The sequence below is a fragment of the Struthio camelus genome, chromosome 5 (assembly GCF_040807025.1).
Source record: "Struthio camelus isolate bStrCam1 chromosome 5, bStrCam1.hap1, whole genome shotgun sequence".
NCBI classification, from domain to species: Eukaryota; Metazoa; Chordata; class Aves; order Struthioniformes; family Struthionidae; genus Struthio; species Struthio camelus.
Window position 1 is genome coordinate 43,657,509 of NC_090946.1, and position 16,700 is coordinate 43,674,208.

At 41.5% G+C, this 16,700-nt stretch overlaps 1 protein-coding gene across 10 annotated transcripts in view; it reads left to right on the forward strand.

Moving 5' to 3' along the window:
• The window catches only part of DPF3 (double PHD fingers 3), a 180,367-nt gene that overhangs the window by 87,233 nt on the left and 76,434 nt on the right, over positions 1 to 16,700 (forward strand). For all 10 annotated transcript variants that reach the window (XR_011141489.1, XR_011141491.1, XR_011141490.1 and 7 more), the window contains exon 4: positions 13,724 to 13,851. Coding sequence is in view for 6 of the 10 variants with exons in the window: in XM_068946092.1 (XP_068802193.1) it covers positions 13,724 to 13,851 (128 nt within the window). In the remaining 4 variants the exon portion in view is untranslated. The remainder of the gene's footprint in view (positions 1 to 13,723; positions 13,852 to 16,700) is intronic.

Sequence of the window (16,700 nt, forward strand, 5' to 3'; positions counted from 1 at the left end):
ATTCAATTTTATTGTTCTCCTGGTAGCTGGCAAATGAAATTGTCTTGTAGTCTGAAATATTATAACATTTATAGCAGGTGATATTTTTCCAGTGCATAATACAAAGAAATAAGCAATAAATGTTAATATTAAGTCCAGTTTGAAGTGTTACAAGCCAAGCTTTACAGATTTGCTGAGAGTAGAATGAACAGCATGATGGCTTCCTCTCCCACATGCCTGCACCTCCCACCACCTTCTTTGGTGGATATTTTCAATCTGTCTTTCCCATTCTCTGGGGTAAACAATTTACAGCCTCATAATCGTCTTACACCTGACAGATATTAAGTATTTTTTTACTGGATTACAATTCATTTCAATATTCCCTGCATTTTGCATTTGATTGCCTATTAAAATATAGGTATTTTATGCTTCAGAATTCAGACACCCGGTGTTTGCCTTGGAGTCCATTCCCAACAATAAACTCCTTGGGGGAAGGAGGGCCAGTGCACTGTACATCTGGAGGGGAATGAGGAATGGAATACATGTATGGTATTTTTATGCATCCTTTTCCAGACCAGGGATCCCAGTTAGTATGTGATTCTCCTTAAGCAAGCAAAGTAATTTGGGTTCAGGTCCTCTGTTGTTTTATGTGGATATTGTTCTATTGAAGACTACAGAGAGCAGTAATTTCCGTCAGCTAAAGCTCTGGTCCTTGGTGTAGAAGAAAAGATGAAAACTTTATTCCTACTGATGGAAATGATGTACTTCTAAATGTATGGAATTGCCCTCAGGAAGTACAGGCAGATGTCTTAGAAACACCTATGGTTATGATTACTATCCTATGCATGTCCTACAAAGCTGTAGAGAAAATCTATTGTTGTTGGCCTAAAATAAACAACGTTACGTGGTGGGAATAAAAGACAAAGTTTCAAAGTTGGATCATGCAGTTAGAGTGCTGAAACTGCATTTAAGCACTTTACACATATGGTTCATTTCTTAGTCTTTTGAAGAGATACTGAATGCCTATATCTTCTCTTGATTTCCTTGGTACAATGTCTGTGAATGACACACTTACAGGCATGTGCTGTTCTGACAAAGTCAGGTTTGTAGTCGTAGGAATTTCTGGAGTGATCCTGCATTTGCAAATGAGCTACAAGTGTATGTGCCGTATAATGCTCATTGCCTAATTCAGGTAGCAGCATGGCAGGAGAACTGGAAACACAGAGGCTGTATCTGTGAGCAATGCTATAGACTGGGACAGTATCAGCAAACAAAGACGCTATTAACTAAATAGAAAGGAGTTGGAATTTGTGCCTCTGAAGCTGCTATACCAGGGATGGCACTATAAATATACTTACAGAATATACTTCCAGGGAGCTTTCTTTTAGTACCTGGATGGGCAAAATAAAAAGATTAACCTTTCTCTGCTAAAGATGATGCTCCTAATACATCTGAACTCTCCGCAAGTGCTACAGATGGAACCAGAGTGCATCCAACTTTTCTGTTTTGCCTTTCAATCCTGAATCTTAATTAGTTCCTTACTGCTTTAGTACATGCACAACATTTTAATAGTCATAAGGACTTACTCCATTCCAGGTTGCCGTTTCCACAATTCGCTCTTTCATACCAGTAGCAATTTCCCCCCCCCGGTTTAGGAACAGTGTAAAGGAAACTAAATAGCCAAGCGTGTAGCTGTGGATTGATGAGGTTGTCACACCATTCTCTTCACCGTTTTCTTCCAACCTGCACTGTGTTCTAATAGATAGATGATTGCTGGGGGAGGGAGAGAGTTAGCAAATCCCACAGCCAGATGTTCAGGGCTGGACAGACCGACCTTCTCCAGGAACCCAGAGGAGTAGTACTGTGTCCTTCTGAGGGAGAAGGACACTCAGGTGCCTCCGGCTGCCTGTGTTTATCTCTCTTTTTAAAAGGAGCACAAATGGGCTCAGTATGGCTGCAAGGATGGATGTTTCTCTGTGCATCAGGGGAAATGACCAGTCATCCGTCTCTTCACTGTGGAGTCTGCCTGCAGCCATCAATCTTGTAGCCCAGCACGGCAGCTCCTTTGGCTTAGTTTGGCTCAATGTTAGATGAACAAAGGAAAATGAAAGCTGAGCAGGGGGAAAGGAGAGAAGAGCTACTATTCTCTATTTCACTTTCTTCTTTCCCCCTTGCATGGCTGCTCTCCCTCTCCCCCATTATCATCTGTTTTCACTGTATTTTGTAAGGTGAGGAGAAGGCCCAGAATATACATTTTTAGGATGTAGGAGTTTACAGTGTTTCTCTGTTAGCAGAGAGAAGAAAGGAGAGAGATATTGAAAGGGCATAATTCAAGGCCCAGCGCTTCCACATTTCTTGCTTTTCTGTGGCAGTTTTCAGAACAAGCCTGCTATAGTTTAGCTGCAGTAGGCAAGGAGAAGGAATGTAATACCTTGCCTCCATCTTGCTATTTTTCTACCCTGTTCTTCCTTGATTCCTTCCTCGATGCCCCTGTAGCGTTGTCAGGTGTGTACTTCATCTCTTTGTTCCTGTTCTGCTGTAGAAGCAGTTAAGCAGAGCCAAATGATGAGGCCATCTGGAGAGAGATGATACTGATGTCCAGAGCTGTGATGGTAGCTCCTGTGAGAAAAACATAAGCTCACTTGAATCAAGCCTTCTTGATACAACAATGCTGGGACTGCACAGACTTTGCACAAACTGCCTGAGGTCATCCAGCAACTGTGGTCTGTACTGCGACTGGAGGTCATGCCAATAGCTTCCTTGCAGTTGGTATGCAGTCCATCAGAATCAAAAATGTTCAGACATTATAAACTTAGCCCACAGAGTGAGCCAGGCCACTTTTGCCCGAAATCCTCTGATTTGATGTACTTGAGTCAGGCTGGAAGGAAAAGAAGCGTGTGAATTCACTACCTGTGCTGGACTCCCAGAGCTAGGGTCTGCTTTTTTCCAGGGTGAATTGTAACGTGATTGTTTATTCTGTTTTCCCCTAAAAGACTAGCCTCTGGATGTTGTACTGGAACACGTTTGGCTTATTTTCTAGAGGGGTGATTTAGAGATAGCATTGTTGAATTAAGCCCAGTAACACTGCCCAGTATGGTGTTTGATTGACATATTTAATAAATGTATGATTACATTTACTTTTTAATTTTCCTGGCTGACCTCAATGGTCTAAGCGTCAGGTCTGAAAGAGTCACGTTCCCCTGCCGAACTGTGGTAGGAGATTTCTCTCCTCCACTTTTTCCCGTAGACAAGAATTCAGATCTCCCAGGCATTCACAGGGCCATGTAATAAAGCTTATTAGGAGATTCAAGGCCCAGTTGAGCACTGGGACAAAGCAAGGGAACCTCTATAAAAGCAGATATTGTACACAGAGATGTGTCTGAGGAATTTTTACCTGCCTTCAGCCCAAATTTGCCATCTGGAGTGAATTGGCTTATGCCAAAATGGGCAAAATTTATGACTTCATGGGTTTAAAGGGCTGCCTTGCAGTTTGTGCTGAGGTTTTGTGTCTTCATCTTAGACCTAAAGCATAAACCCTCAAGGAAACATTTGTTTCATTAAAGCCAGTCTCTTTCCTCCCCCACGCCTTGCTTGCTCAGGGTTTACAAGGCGGATATGACACCTTCCTGAGTGGGGATATGCAGGGAGATCTCGGAGAGTCTTTCTTTCACATTTTCGTTACAAAATAGATAGCATCAGTTTCCAGCCTGTGTATTTAGTTGTGTACCTTTTGAATGAATGGTCATGTTTTCTGCTGCTACCCGTTTCATCTCCCTGCAAATTTTAAAAAAGATAAATCTTGTTCATGTTGTCGTGAGACAGCCCAGATGGCACATTTGTGTCTCAGGATGCCCTCTGGCCGGCCTTTTGGTGGCCATTCCAGTGCCTTTGAAGGTCACCTTGTTTACACCTTGCCTTTTCCCCCCTCCCTATTCAGAGTCTTGCTGAGCCTGCAGGCTGGGCTTCACCATCTGCATTTTCTCTGGTGCCATTAATCTTCCTGTTTACCATTCTGTTATTAATTCTAGAGTTCACCTTTTTGTCTAAACGTTTTATAGGCCTCTTGGAATTTCTTGCCTTTTTGTGGCAACAGATCTGAGCATCTCAGCAGATGATTTGCTTTGTTCTTTCCCATTTCTGAAAGGATACCTACTAGCATCTCTTGCCATGTTTCTGTTAGAAGCTTTCCTTCTTATAATAACATTTCTCAACAATATAGCTTCTTCTGTCAGTTACATCTTACCAGTATGAGTAAATATTATCCTCACTCCTTGGAATTTGTGAATTGGCCTCTGAAGTCTAATATTTGCGAAAATTGTCTCACGTTTTCAGTGTTTTTCTTGGCTAGGAAAAAACATTTTTAAACCTGGCTTTGCAAGAACATGTAAGAACACCTTGCATTTGGTGCATTTTATTTGAAGATCTGAATGCCTGTGAATATTAAATAAGCCCTACAAAGCCCTAGAGGATAGATGAAGACTATCTTCATTTGACAGACGATGAAAACACACAGAGGGTACCTTTGTTAGAGTTTGGCCCAAGATCACATAGTGAAACTGTAGTGGTGCCAAGGGCAGAGTCTAGGATGATTGCTTCTCACCCCTTGTTAAAATCACCGGTCACTTTGCTGTGGCCTTTCTGTTCTTCAGCGGTTTATGCAGGTTTGGTATTTACTGGGCCATGGGTGCTGAACCAGCTCTGCTTGGCGTAGCTGACTTGTGACTTGTTCAGACTCAGTGTCATGGAAATGTGGCTATACTGCTTCCCCAGCCTGCATGGGTTTCAGAGCACTACGATCTTGGAAGTGGGAGCTTTCCAGAGGGAGATGCAGGATCAGGTCCAGGACACCTGGAATCTAGCTGAGCAGTGTTGCATCCCTGCTGATGCCTTCAGAGCTGATGGGTGTTTCTGCCTGCTCCCCAGGTTTAGGAGGGCCTCATTAGCTGGGTGCAGCATCATGTGAACATGTGGAGCCAGCTAGAGCTGAGCACTGCACTCAAACAAATAACCCCCCTGAAATACGAAGCATGAGAAAACGCAGTGCAGGTTCCCAATGATCTTTGCAGGACTCATATTGGCTCTGTAGGCAGGTTTATCCGCTCTGGCTTAGTGCCGGCTCTGCTAGGCCCAGCCTGAATTAATTTGGATGCTTGTGCACTGCAGTTCAGAGATAATTGCATTACACAGATTTTTCTGTTACTAGAGGTATCCCCTGCACTATCCTGGAGGTGGGAGAAGAAAAGCTATGCAGAATCTCCCAGAATTTGTAGCAGGGTTACAGCACGGCTGGTTTTACATATGATTCAGTGCTGTCATGTACAGAAACAGTGCAGTTGATTGCAGTGGAGGTCCACTCCCTGTTACCGTTTGTGGGTTGTGCCCAGTGTGGGGGTAACTGGTGTTTGCTGACAGTTGTCTTGTTGCCAGACAATAGTCAGGTACTGGTTCTTCTGATGGGTCAATAGGTCCACGTGACTGTGTATATATATCTGTGTGACCACCTGCAGATAGGTCGAGGAAGTTCTTCTCTTACTCTAAACAGGCCAGAAGCATGTTAAGGATGCAAAGCCCAAAGAAATAGACTTATAGACTTTCAACTCAGGAGCTTTCTCTAAATTGTAGCAGTTACCCAGTCTCTGCAATGGTTGCATGACCTGGTGCTGCAAAAGGCCTGTTTGCAGTGTGAGCCCATCTAGAACACAAATGCAAGAGTGACCATGAACATGAATGAGTGCTAGAATAATGTTATTGAAGGGAGGTATTCCTGTGTGATTTGAATCCTGAGGGTAGTTATATGATCCAGCATTTAGCCTGATATTGTAATTTGGCAGTCTTTGAAAAGCAGGTACAGTATATTATATGTGACAGTGATTTATATCTGTGCTGAGAAATAAATCTGTAAAGAACTTGTAAGAGACAACGAACAGGAGGGCTGTTTTTTTTATTGTTAGATTTTATAGAGGCATTCTAGTCTGCCAAAGAAATACAGCTGCTTGCAAAGTCCACATTTTGTTGATAGGTTAAACTAAACAATGCTTAACCTTATGCCTGAGAACCTCTGCTGTGTTCTGCAATCTTATTTCTCCCTCCTGTTGTGTTGTAGCCTCCCGGGACGTATTTTAGATAGGTGCTGGTAGAATCTTTCCATTGGATTCTGATCTTAAAATTAAGAGTTGTCCTGAGATTTTTCTGCATTTTATGCCCACATTGCAGAATGAAAATGTATGGTTCCCCCGTATCCACAGATCATTGCTTCCTCTTTTCTTTCTCTGTCTCTCCATCCTTTTTCTCCCTGCCTTGCCCCCCCCCCCCCCCCCCATTCCTTCTGCCTTATCATGAGGCTAGCAGCTTTGCAGGAAAAGGTGGTAGGGACACAAGGGGATTTTTCAGTCTCCCAGCGCAAATCTCAGTACACTGGGGCAAATTTCAGTAGACTCTAAAATTTGCAAAGAGTATTTAATAAGATCCATTTCAGATCTTTGTAGGATCCAGTGGCTTTAGTCTGCTGCACTTTGTGGTGCAGAGCAGAGCAGTGTTCTGCCCTCTGAAGAGGAGCTTTCACGAAGTGGAGAACAGTCCTCCAAACTGTTCTTTCCACACAAAATGATTTGTTTCTGAGGAAACAAATTCCCTCTTTCTTTCAATTAGGCTTTGTTCTAAACCAGGTTTATCATTCTCTTTGGCTTGATTCGTGTTCACATCAAGGCCCCATTTACCTTGAGACCTTGAGATTATATACTATTATTAAGATTACCTTATCTTATAGCAATAGTATACATGAGCTTTGAGAGCGGAATTGGAGGAGGAGACAAAAGATTACTGGAGTAGCCTTTCAAGCCTCCAGCAGAGCCATGGCTTTATTGCATCTGACTGGGATTAAAAATAAAGTGCATTTGATGCTTGTTAGTCTCTTGGGGCATTTGTTTGGCTTTATGGACCGACTGTGAGAATCTGTGTTATCAGCAGTCGAGTGTCAGGGGAGATCCAGGACTCGGATGGCAGGAGGTTCTGCGGGTCAGGGTTGGAGAGAATTATAAATGTAGAACTGGCGCTGAAGAGATTGCTACAGATGGATGCTGAATTGCGGTAATGTGGGGAGGACAGGCCAGGCTGGGTTAGCAGGGTCTGTGGAAGGTCAGGATTAGAGCATAACGGCAATGATATGGGCATCTGCTCCTGGGGTAACAGGAGAAGCTGCAGTGAAAGAAGGGTTTTAGAGATTCAGATGTGCAAGAGGAGTGAAGATCAGTACTGTGCTGTGCTGGCGGAGGCATGTTTAGGAAAAAAGCTTGCAGAACCCTGCCTTCAGTGTACCCAGTTCTGGTCACTGCTGTGAGTGCATCCATTCCTAGAACAACAGCAAATCCCTATAGCAGTGGCCACGAATGTAGCAAGCAAGCAAGCAAGCTAAGGAGAGTCTGGTTTTGCACACACAGAAAAGCTACAAAATCCAGCTATTCAACATAAAGCAATGTCTCCTCTTTCTTAAGGGATCCTGTCCCCCCTGCCCCCACCCTTTGCACTCTAACGCTATATTTGTGCCTTGGAGATGTGAAGACGAGTGTATGATGGATGGATGGATGCTGCTTGTCTGGGTTTTTCACCACCATTTCCCCTGGGGCACTCTGTCTGCTGGCAGAGAGCACCATCCCAAAAGATGGTATCTTTTGCAAACTCGACAGCTAACAGACAGCTTCTCTCTCTGCATATTTCCCAAAAGAAGAGCAGGCTTAATCTGGTTTTTATATGGCATATTTCATTATAATCTTTTTGACTTCCCATGTTCCCAATACGCCATCATAAATAAAACGCTAGGGGTGGGAACAGCAGAGAAGCTGAGACTTCACACTCTTGCGACACTGATAGATTCTCATTTTAAACTGTCATGGGATTTAATTGCTTGCTGAGCCACTGCATTGCACTTTCAGACACATCCTGCCACATCCTGTTAATGAGCTTAGTGGCTGCATTCGCTCAGCAGTAGTTCTGTTTGCTGTGAATTAGGTGGCTTTTTTAGACCACCTATATAATTTTAAAGAGGTAGTGGTTATTAAGGTAATATCCTTGGATTTATCCCTCTTGAGCAGCACTTCATAGACTCTTAATATATAGTTTCCGCTGGCACTTTTTGTGTTCCAAAAAACCAGGATCGAGAAACAAAAACCCAAGAATCTATGTGCAAAGTCAGTGTTTGTCTAAGAGGGTTTTTGGAAGCCGAGTTACTTTGGTTTGCATAGTAGCTGTCGCTGGCGTGATAGATCATGCTGGAACTCACCCAATAAGTATCTCTGTTCCCAATTAGAACTGGAAATGGAGCTGCTTACGAGTGCACAGAGATGATGGCTTGGGTGGCAGCTGCTACTGTGGAGATGGAAATGATCCATTGTAAAACAAATTCATAGCACTGTATAGAAAAGGGGATGTTTTTTTATTTATGTTTCAGAGACATTGAAAAGTTGTTTAGCCTCCAATGCATTGTGAACTAAATGTGTAAGGATGGTGGTGTGCAGCTATTTTGGTGAATCAAAATTTGAAAAAGCCCACCATTTTGTAGGATCTGTGAAAATGTGATTCTTTTGGAGGCAGCAGTTCAATAAAAAACAGATATTGGAATGATGCTGGCGTGGGTTATTGTTCACATTCTACCACTGCAGTCTAAGGACCTTGATAAATAGAGAGGTTGCTGCACTGAGCTGGTAAACAGAAACAACCATGTTAATTTAATCACTATGAAGGGGACACTGCCAAGTTAAGAAACATAAATTTTAATTATATGTACACACACGTATTTGAATTACAAATATATGTACAGTCTTTAGCTGTGACACCAATAATATCTTGGTTTATTAAAACAGGAAGAACTCTTAAATAACATTTTATTTTTCATGGATGATTTGTGTTGCTTTAATTCTTGTATTTTGCTTGATCCTGACTTTCAGTCTTTCCTCTTTCCTGTGTCTCATATGCCAACCAGGTGCTATTGCATTTGAAATATTAATCTAAAGGAATTGTATCTATAAACTTTCTTGAAATTTCTATTTTTAGAAAGAGTAAGCTTTTAGTCATTACTTTTACTAGTAGTTATTAGCTGTAATAAAGATTATATTCTCTGAAATTGCAGTGCCTGAAGAAGGGCTTGTGATGCAAACTGGGAGTTACAGGAGAAAGAATAGGAACAATTGGTGGGTAACAAATGTTGTTACCTGTATTTAAAAAGGATTTGGATGAGATTCAAGGATTTAAAGACCAATAAATTCTACATGCATGTTTGAGAAATTGATTGAAACAGTAATTAGGAGTAAGCAGTAAAACACCTGGGAAATGAGGATATAGGAGGTTCTAACTGCCTTTTTTTCCTACAACGGAAAATCCTGTCTCTCTACTCTCATAAAATTCTCTATGTGATCTGTAAAGGACTAGTAGATAAGGATATTGACAATTTACCTAGACTTTCTGAAGACTTGTGGTATGTAATAGGCCTCTGAAGAGAAACAAAGTGTTGTCTTGGATCAAAGCTTTTAGAAAAGAGGAAGCAAAGAGCAAAATTAAACAATTTCTGTTACAGAAAAAGGCTAATAGCTGGCACATCGAGATCTTGCATTCAGTCCACTGTTGCATAATATAGTAATGAACAAGGTGGGGAGAGAGAGCGTGTGTTGTGAAGTACAAAGACTTGCAAATGGCACAAAGTTATTTAGAGTAGTCAAGGCCAGAGAGGTCTATGAGGGCCTCCTTGGAGAGATCTGAGTGTGTTGAGTAAATAGGCAGTGGGATGACACTTTAATTTGTTTACCTGTATGTTAAGTGTTACTTACTAGAAGTTCTTTTCAGAGTTAGACGGTTCCTAATTCTCCTCAGTGTGCAGCTGTCCACGTTGCATTAGGCTGCATAAAGGATAATACTGTGGATAATATAAAGAAATTTGTAATGCATTTGCTGAAAGGGGGTGTGTGGCTTCATCTGAAAATACTGGGTACAGTATTGGTCCATCTTGGGAAGATTACTGAAGAACGCGAGAGGAGGTTCAGAGAGGGGTGACAGGACAAAGTCGTGTGGAAAAACTCCCACAGGAAGAGTAATAGAAAAAAATGTGATTGTTTATCTTTGAAAGGAGATGAATAAAAAGAAATGACAGATGCGTTTGGTCAGCAGCTTCTATTCTTGCTGTCTTGTACCAAGAACAAGGGGCCAGTCTATAAAATAAAGTGAAAGAGCTGAAGAAAACGCTTCCTTCAAACCAAACTGTTGAACACACTCAGGTAGGAAGACATTGAGGGCAAAAGCATATCAAAATTGAAAAAGGTGCGGGCCATTCTGTGTATTTCCAGAAGAACCAGATTCAAGATAACTTTTTGGAGGTAATATTGCATTTATCCCTCAGGGCTGATGTGTTAGAGATCAGGATGAAATGTTGTGTTTGGGTATGTTATTTTCCTTTGCATTTTTCTCCTAACAGACTCTTACACCTTCTTCTCCAGCATCTGATGCAACTGCATAGTGGAGCACAACAAATATAAAGCCAAGCGTGGGGGCACGGTTTAATTTCTCACTCCTGAAAGAGTCTCTCCCTGGCCTTGCTTGAAGCTGCTGACACTGGCTGCTGCCTTTATAAGCAGGACACTGGGTGGAGCAGACCCCAGTCTGCTTCGTACAGCAATTCCAGTGGTTTAGGTGAAGCCTTGATAGTTCACGTGAAAACTACATTTCAGGCATTGAGCTGACTTCTCAGTTTCCTATAGTATGCAGCCATAAGGGAAAAAAACACTTTTCCAGCTTTCATGGGAAAATCCTGGAGAGTAAAATGGGAAAGAAAACATTGGGGATTTAATAAAATGATTTTTGTGAGCCATGGTAGTGTTTAACCACTTGTCTAGGTTAGCTGAACCGTCTTTTAGATTTCTAGAGGCTTTTATCTATGAGGATTCAAAAAGTATTTTGGAAACATTGTATGTAGTAGAACATTTTCTAAGCAGAAATACTTAATTTCCTGACTCCATTTCTGTATCTTATACAGACTAGCTGCTTTCCAGGAAGGACTGAATTCATTACAAAGAAGTTATCTTTGGACCTTTGCAGGTTTTATGTTGTAAACTGTACATGCCAAATAAGGTAGTGCCTGCCATTTTCCACTCTCTAGAGCTCCTTACTCAGAAAAGAAAATGGCCTCTAAAAGGTATTGGAGGGGAGGAAAATACAGGAACTTGATAGCAGTTAGCTTAGTGGCAGATGGGAGGCAGCTGCCCTGAATTTCTGTTCCCCTGATTTCCTGCTTACTAATTTAACTTCTTGGTGGCTCACTCTCCCTGTCACTAAACTGTGAATGAAAGTGTTACCTTACGCTGGCCTGACAGTGGTATGACAAATTTAATGATTAAAAAATGCTCTGAGAGTTTTGGATGTAAAGTCTCCTAGAGTGTTGCTAGTGGGAAGCAGCAACACCACACAAAACAAGTGTGTCCTTTAAAGACAGCTGACCTTTTCTGACCTTAAAGCCTACCTTTTTCTCTGACCTAATGTTCAGTATCTCAGGAACAAATAAAAACTAGTTTTACTTTCATATAGGTTTTCTTAACTCCCTTTCCTTATTCATTCCCCTTTCTAATACATTCATTTGCTGACTGTATTGATATGCTTAGACTGGCATAGCTTGTCATGGTGAAGACGTTTTTGTTACTGATGCCCTTGAGCTTGCTTGAAGCTTCTTTTCCTCTTGACCTGTTGGATTTTGCAGTCTCACTAGGTTTCAAATACAGAACAAATGCCCTTTTGCACCCAGGCAGAGGACTTTGAAACCAAGCCAAGCCCAGAGTCAGAGTTGGTTATGGAGGTTCCTTAGTGACTTTAGGCCTAAGTGTTGTGATTTGCATGTAAATCAAATCTAAAATCCCTTCTTTCTTTTGAAATGTCTGGATTTAGCATCCGGAGGGAGGTACTAGGAGCTTACACGGGGAATTTCAATCTATATGATTCTCTATTAACTTCTCTGTCTTTTTTACAACTCAAGTAAGGGAGAAATTGGGGAAGGTGGCAAAATAGGGGAGGATGTGCAGAACTTAATGCCGAAAACAGAGGCCTGATTGAATAGAACTCTTTGTGATGAGAAGGGGGGTCAATTCACTGTTGACCCCTTCCCATTGTGTGGGTTGTCCTGGGAGTTTCCTTTAAAAATCCCAGTGGTATGGGTTTTCTGCATGGTTTGTGCTCAGCCTCTCCCTCCATGAATAGACTAGCTCTTGCTGGAATTTTTGCTGGATTTTCTGTGGTTATTGGCTGAGCAGTGTTCTCTCACTTTAGAAGACTGGAGCAAGCACGTCATAGAAGCACGAATCAGGGACCGTGAACCATTTGCTGGCTTAGAGGTTTTTACATATAGAGCAGGCGTATTCCTGGGACACAATTACCCCCGGAGAACAGATTATACTTTACTGTCTTGGGTGGAAATATTTGGTCATTGTTTGGACTGCAGCAGTGATTTGGGACTGTATCAACATGTGAGTTTCTGCTTCGCAGAGCTTACAACTCGTGGTAATGAAAAAGCAGGGAGCTTCAGACAGACCGCTAAACACAACACAGCCCTGAGAGAAGAGAAGTGGACAGAGCTGTGAAATCAGAACACCAGATGCTGATTTGTAAGCATCGGTCCTGTATATTATTACTTTGTAAATCTGGTGGCCTAGAGGAAGGAATTTATTTTAGAAAGCAGGGAATGCTTGAGAAATCCACACCTTGGCATCATAAGTTAAGGTGATGTTCAAGACATCTCCCTTTCGTAGGGTTGCTCTGAATGAACACCTACACAAGTAGGGAAGAGGCCAGGATCTACAAGGGAGATGGAATTCTTCCCTTAGTGTATTTTAACATCCTGCTGAGATTAATGTGCTGTGTTTGCCTGCCTGCTGTACTCTATCTCGTAATCTAGTGATAGCATTCAGAAGGGGAATTATGCTCTGTTCCTGCATCTGTATGGCAAGCTGATTCAAGCTTCCTCATAAACCTTCATTTTCTTTTGGAGTCATGTGCCCCAGGCCTGCCCTTGAGCTGGCCTTTGGTTCTCTCTGCAGTGGCTGAGGTTCAACCTGTTTTATGGGCGAGATTCTGCAACTCTGAACTGTGCTGACTGATGTTTCTTTATTTGTGTAGTCCCATTTAAAACAAACTGAACGTTTTATCCAGTCAAAAGTGGGCGTTGATATTCAGTGAGAATTAAGACACATCCCTTTGTTTTTTCATTTGTGATTCTCGGCATTGGCTCCACATACTAGCTTTTCCACTTCCCCACATATAGAACGTGCCCTGATGTAGGAAAATGCTGCCTGTAGCTGTGCCATATATACTGTGCCAGATACAGATGTGTGTAATTAAGCTACTTTGTTGCTTCAGGAGACCAGATCTTCGTATTTGCTATTTCAGTATCTTAGAAAGCCTTGGTTTTGTTCTTTATTTGAAGCATGGGGAGTTTACCTAAAGGAGAAGGACTTTTTTTCCTTTTGTTCTGTTATGTTGCAGTATATCCAGCCTCTTTTTCCTGTAAGCATACTCAGTGACTTAAAAGGTCCCAGATTTTCAGTGAGATAGAAATGAATCCTGTAAGGGGACCTTGGAGAGTAAAAGAAGAACCTGAGGAACTCTTCTTCATGATAGGAATGAACCTGAAAGTCTGTCAGTCTTCTACGTGTCATCTCTGTCCTTCTGCTGGTTAGCTGTCTGAGGGAGGTACATGCTGCCTGTGTGTTTTGTTTTTCAGAAGTTGATCTGCCTCTGAAAAAAGATGGTTTCACATCAGAAGGTACAACTCTGGAAGCCTTGCTGCGTGGAGAGGGAATAGAGAAAAAAACAGACACTAAAGAAGAAGACACTATACAGGAAATTCAGGTAAAGGAGATCCCCATACACTGACAGCAGGGCCGAATTTTACAATTTGTCTCTAAGCCTAGCAGATTTTGTCCTGTGGCAGAACCATTGCATCTATTGATAGTTGTATCATTCTGCTTATCAAACCATTGTGCTACATTGTGATGCTCAAAATGAACTCGGGATTTGTATACCTTGTATATTTTGTACACCTTTCCTGTCCCAAGAATCTGGGTTGTTTGTCAGTGATCTGCGTGGCTTGCCTACTGGAATTTGCAGCAGTATGAGATTATTACATATAAAACTGACAAGCAGAGATATGTCCAAACCATAAACTGGATTTTAGTACCTCAAGTTTAGAGGGAGTCTGGACATGGATTTGAAGTTGGATTCACAGCTGCTGACCGTAAACAAAAGCATGTCATTGCCTTGTCCATTCTTTCTTATACATACTGAGAGACCTTCAGGAGGTATAGAGACAACATAAATCATTAAAAATGTTTTATTGTTAATTATCTCAGATATTAATAGTGATGCAGGTAAGAGAAATATTGTATATTTCCTAGAATTACAGCTTTGAAAGTTACTTGTGAAGATTCCTTGTCATCCTTTCACAATTTTCACAAGTGTAAACACAATTGTGGGTCTATCATAGAAAGAATCCTGCTAATAAAAGGATATTGCCTGTATAAGAGAATACCACTTCATAAAGACATTTGAAATTTATAGGAAAGCAGGGCTCTCTCAGGGCAGCAGCAGCAAATCTTTGGTGATGCTAAAACACCATTCTGCTATGAGTCTCTATCAGTGGTTTCTAGTAAGAACCATTGGCAATGTGTAAAACTTAGCAATTTTATCTGCAATACAAGATGTTGCATCTATACTTGAAACTCATAACAATTTGAGTGGGCAGCCCCATGCCAAATGACACAGAAAAGCATGAGAATCAAATCTGCATTACTTGGGGCTCAGACCTATTGGTCTATTTGCTCATGCTCCACTGAAATTTCACACATGTAAGAGCTGTCAGATAGGTCTCCAGTTCCTAGTAACGCAGGTAAAGGAGCTCTATCAAAGAGGAAGCATCTCATGTTCACGGGATGGGGAAAAGCTCTATGTGAGACCCTCTTTTTGTTTCCTTTTTCATTAGTGGACCTGTTTATACCCACTTCCAGGGTCACAAGAAGTCAGGCTGCAGCATTTTTATGAGATTGACAAGTGCCTTTGGATGTTACTGTGCAATCTGGGCTCCCAGGTTATCCCAGCAACAGCCCAAGAAAAGAGACTTCAGAGACAGTGGAGTTGGCAGAAGTCTTGGCACTTCTGCATTACAGAGCAGGGAGGGGATACAACAACATTCAAAGAGTTTTCGACTAAAGTGCCTGAGCTGTGACCTGTCATATGGATGCTAGTTTCATCAGAACAGACACAAAGGGCATGTCTTGCTGTCGTTTCTTATGCAAGCACAGCTTAGCTGGATTCAGTCTATACAACAGTGATTGCTGAAGCCTTTACTAGTGCCCAGCTTTCAACATACACTTTGGTACCTGACAGCTAGATGGTACCAGATCAAAATCATGTTCAATGCCTTTTGTCCTTATGACGAATAAGAGAATGCAAATCTCTCTTTTGTTCCTTTGCATGCTGTTCTATGTCATAACTTGAAAGGGCCCAGCTTCAATGGTGGCGACAGTGAGCATTAGGAATAGACTTAGCTGTAATTCCCACTTCGGTCCCAGTCTCACACCACCATCTAAACTCACAGTATGTATCAGGAGAAGACTTGGTGCTTAGCTGTACTAAAGTACGTTGACCTGGGAAATTGTTTTAGAAAGACAGAATTGGAAAATAAGAGATATTTTGCCAAAAAGGGTAAGGGCTGGCCCTGTTAAATAGATACAGTCATCAGGATCTGCTGTGCAGTTTTTTTTTTAAAGGAGTTGGAGATTTGACCCTGCAGTAAATCCATATTGAAGCTGCCTCCATCATTTGCTGGAAAAGGGCTTTTGCACGTGCATCAAAAAGGCTCTGCCACTTCTCTCAAGAACTGAAGCCATTTCCCTGGCAGTGTTACCAGATTCACACTTGGTTACTTGTTCCCCTGTTCTTAAATTGACGCTACAATTTAAACTGGAGAAGGTGGTCTGTAATATTTCTTTTAAATGCTCTTGTGTACTATTATTGATATAAACTAGCACCTTGCTCCCACCTAAGATGTGATTGCGGCCTTTTCTGTTTTGGAGATACATTAAGATGTGAAGCACTGTGAAAATCTAGACTCTTATCAGGAAGGCTGCATATTTTCTTACATACTGTCCTCATGTACAACACTTTCTGGGTGCTCCTGCTTTCTAATATGAAGCCTGACCAAACAATGTGATTGCATAAATTTTGAAGAAGCATTTTATGTATGCGGAAATAGAACTTGCTTAACTTTTACATCCTCTAGTATTTAAAATGATGTGAAATTAGGTTTCATGGTGGTCTGACCCCATTAATAGCCTCTTGAGATTTAAAAATAAAAGGTGCAAAAACCAGATGGAGACTTGGTCTTCTACCATGTTCTAAAAATTATTTGCACTTCTTAAAGGGATACTGTCCAATGTTTGTCTTAAAACTTTAGCTCATAAAATGAGAATAAACTTGTAGGGCTGGTCTTCCAAATTTAAGCTTTCTTTTTTTTTTTTCTTTAGTAAAATTTGTATTTTATTCATTTCCACAAATCCAGAATTCAGTGCTTTAGGTAGGTAGAAGACAAAGCCACTGTGATTTGCTCCTTTTCTCCCTCTACTGGATCTCTAACAGCTGTTAACTAGAAATTATATAGAAGGATCAAATACAGAAAAAGATTTAAAACTTCCCTATCCATT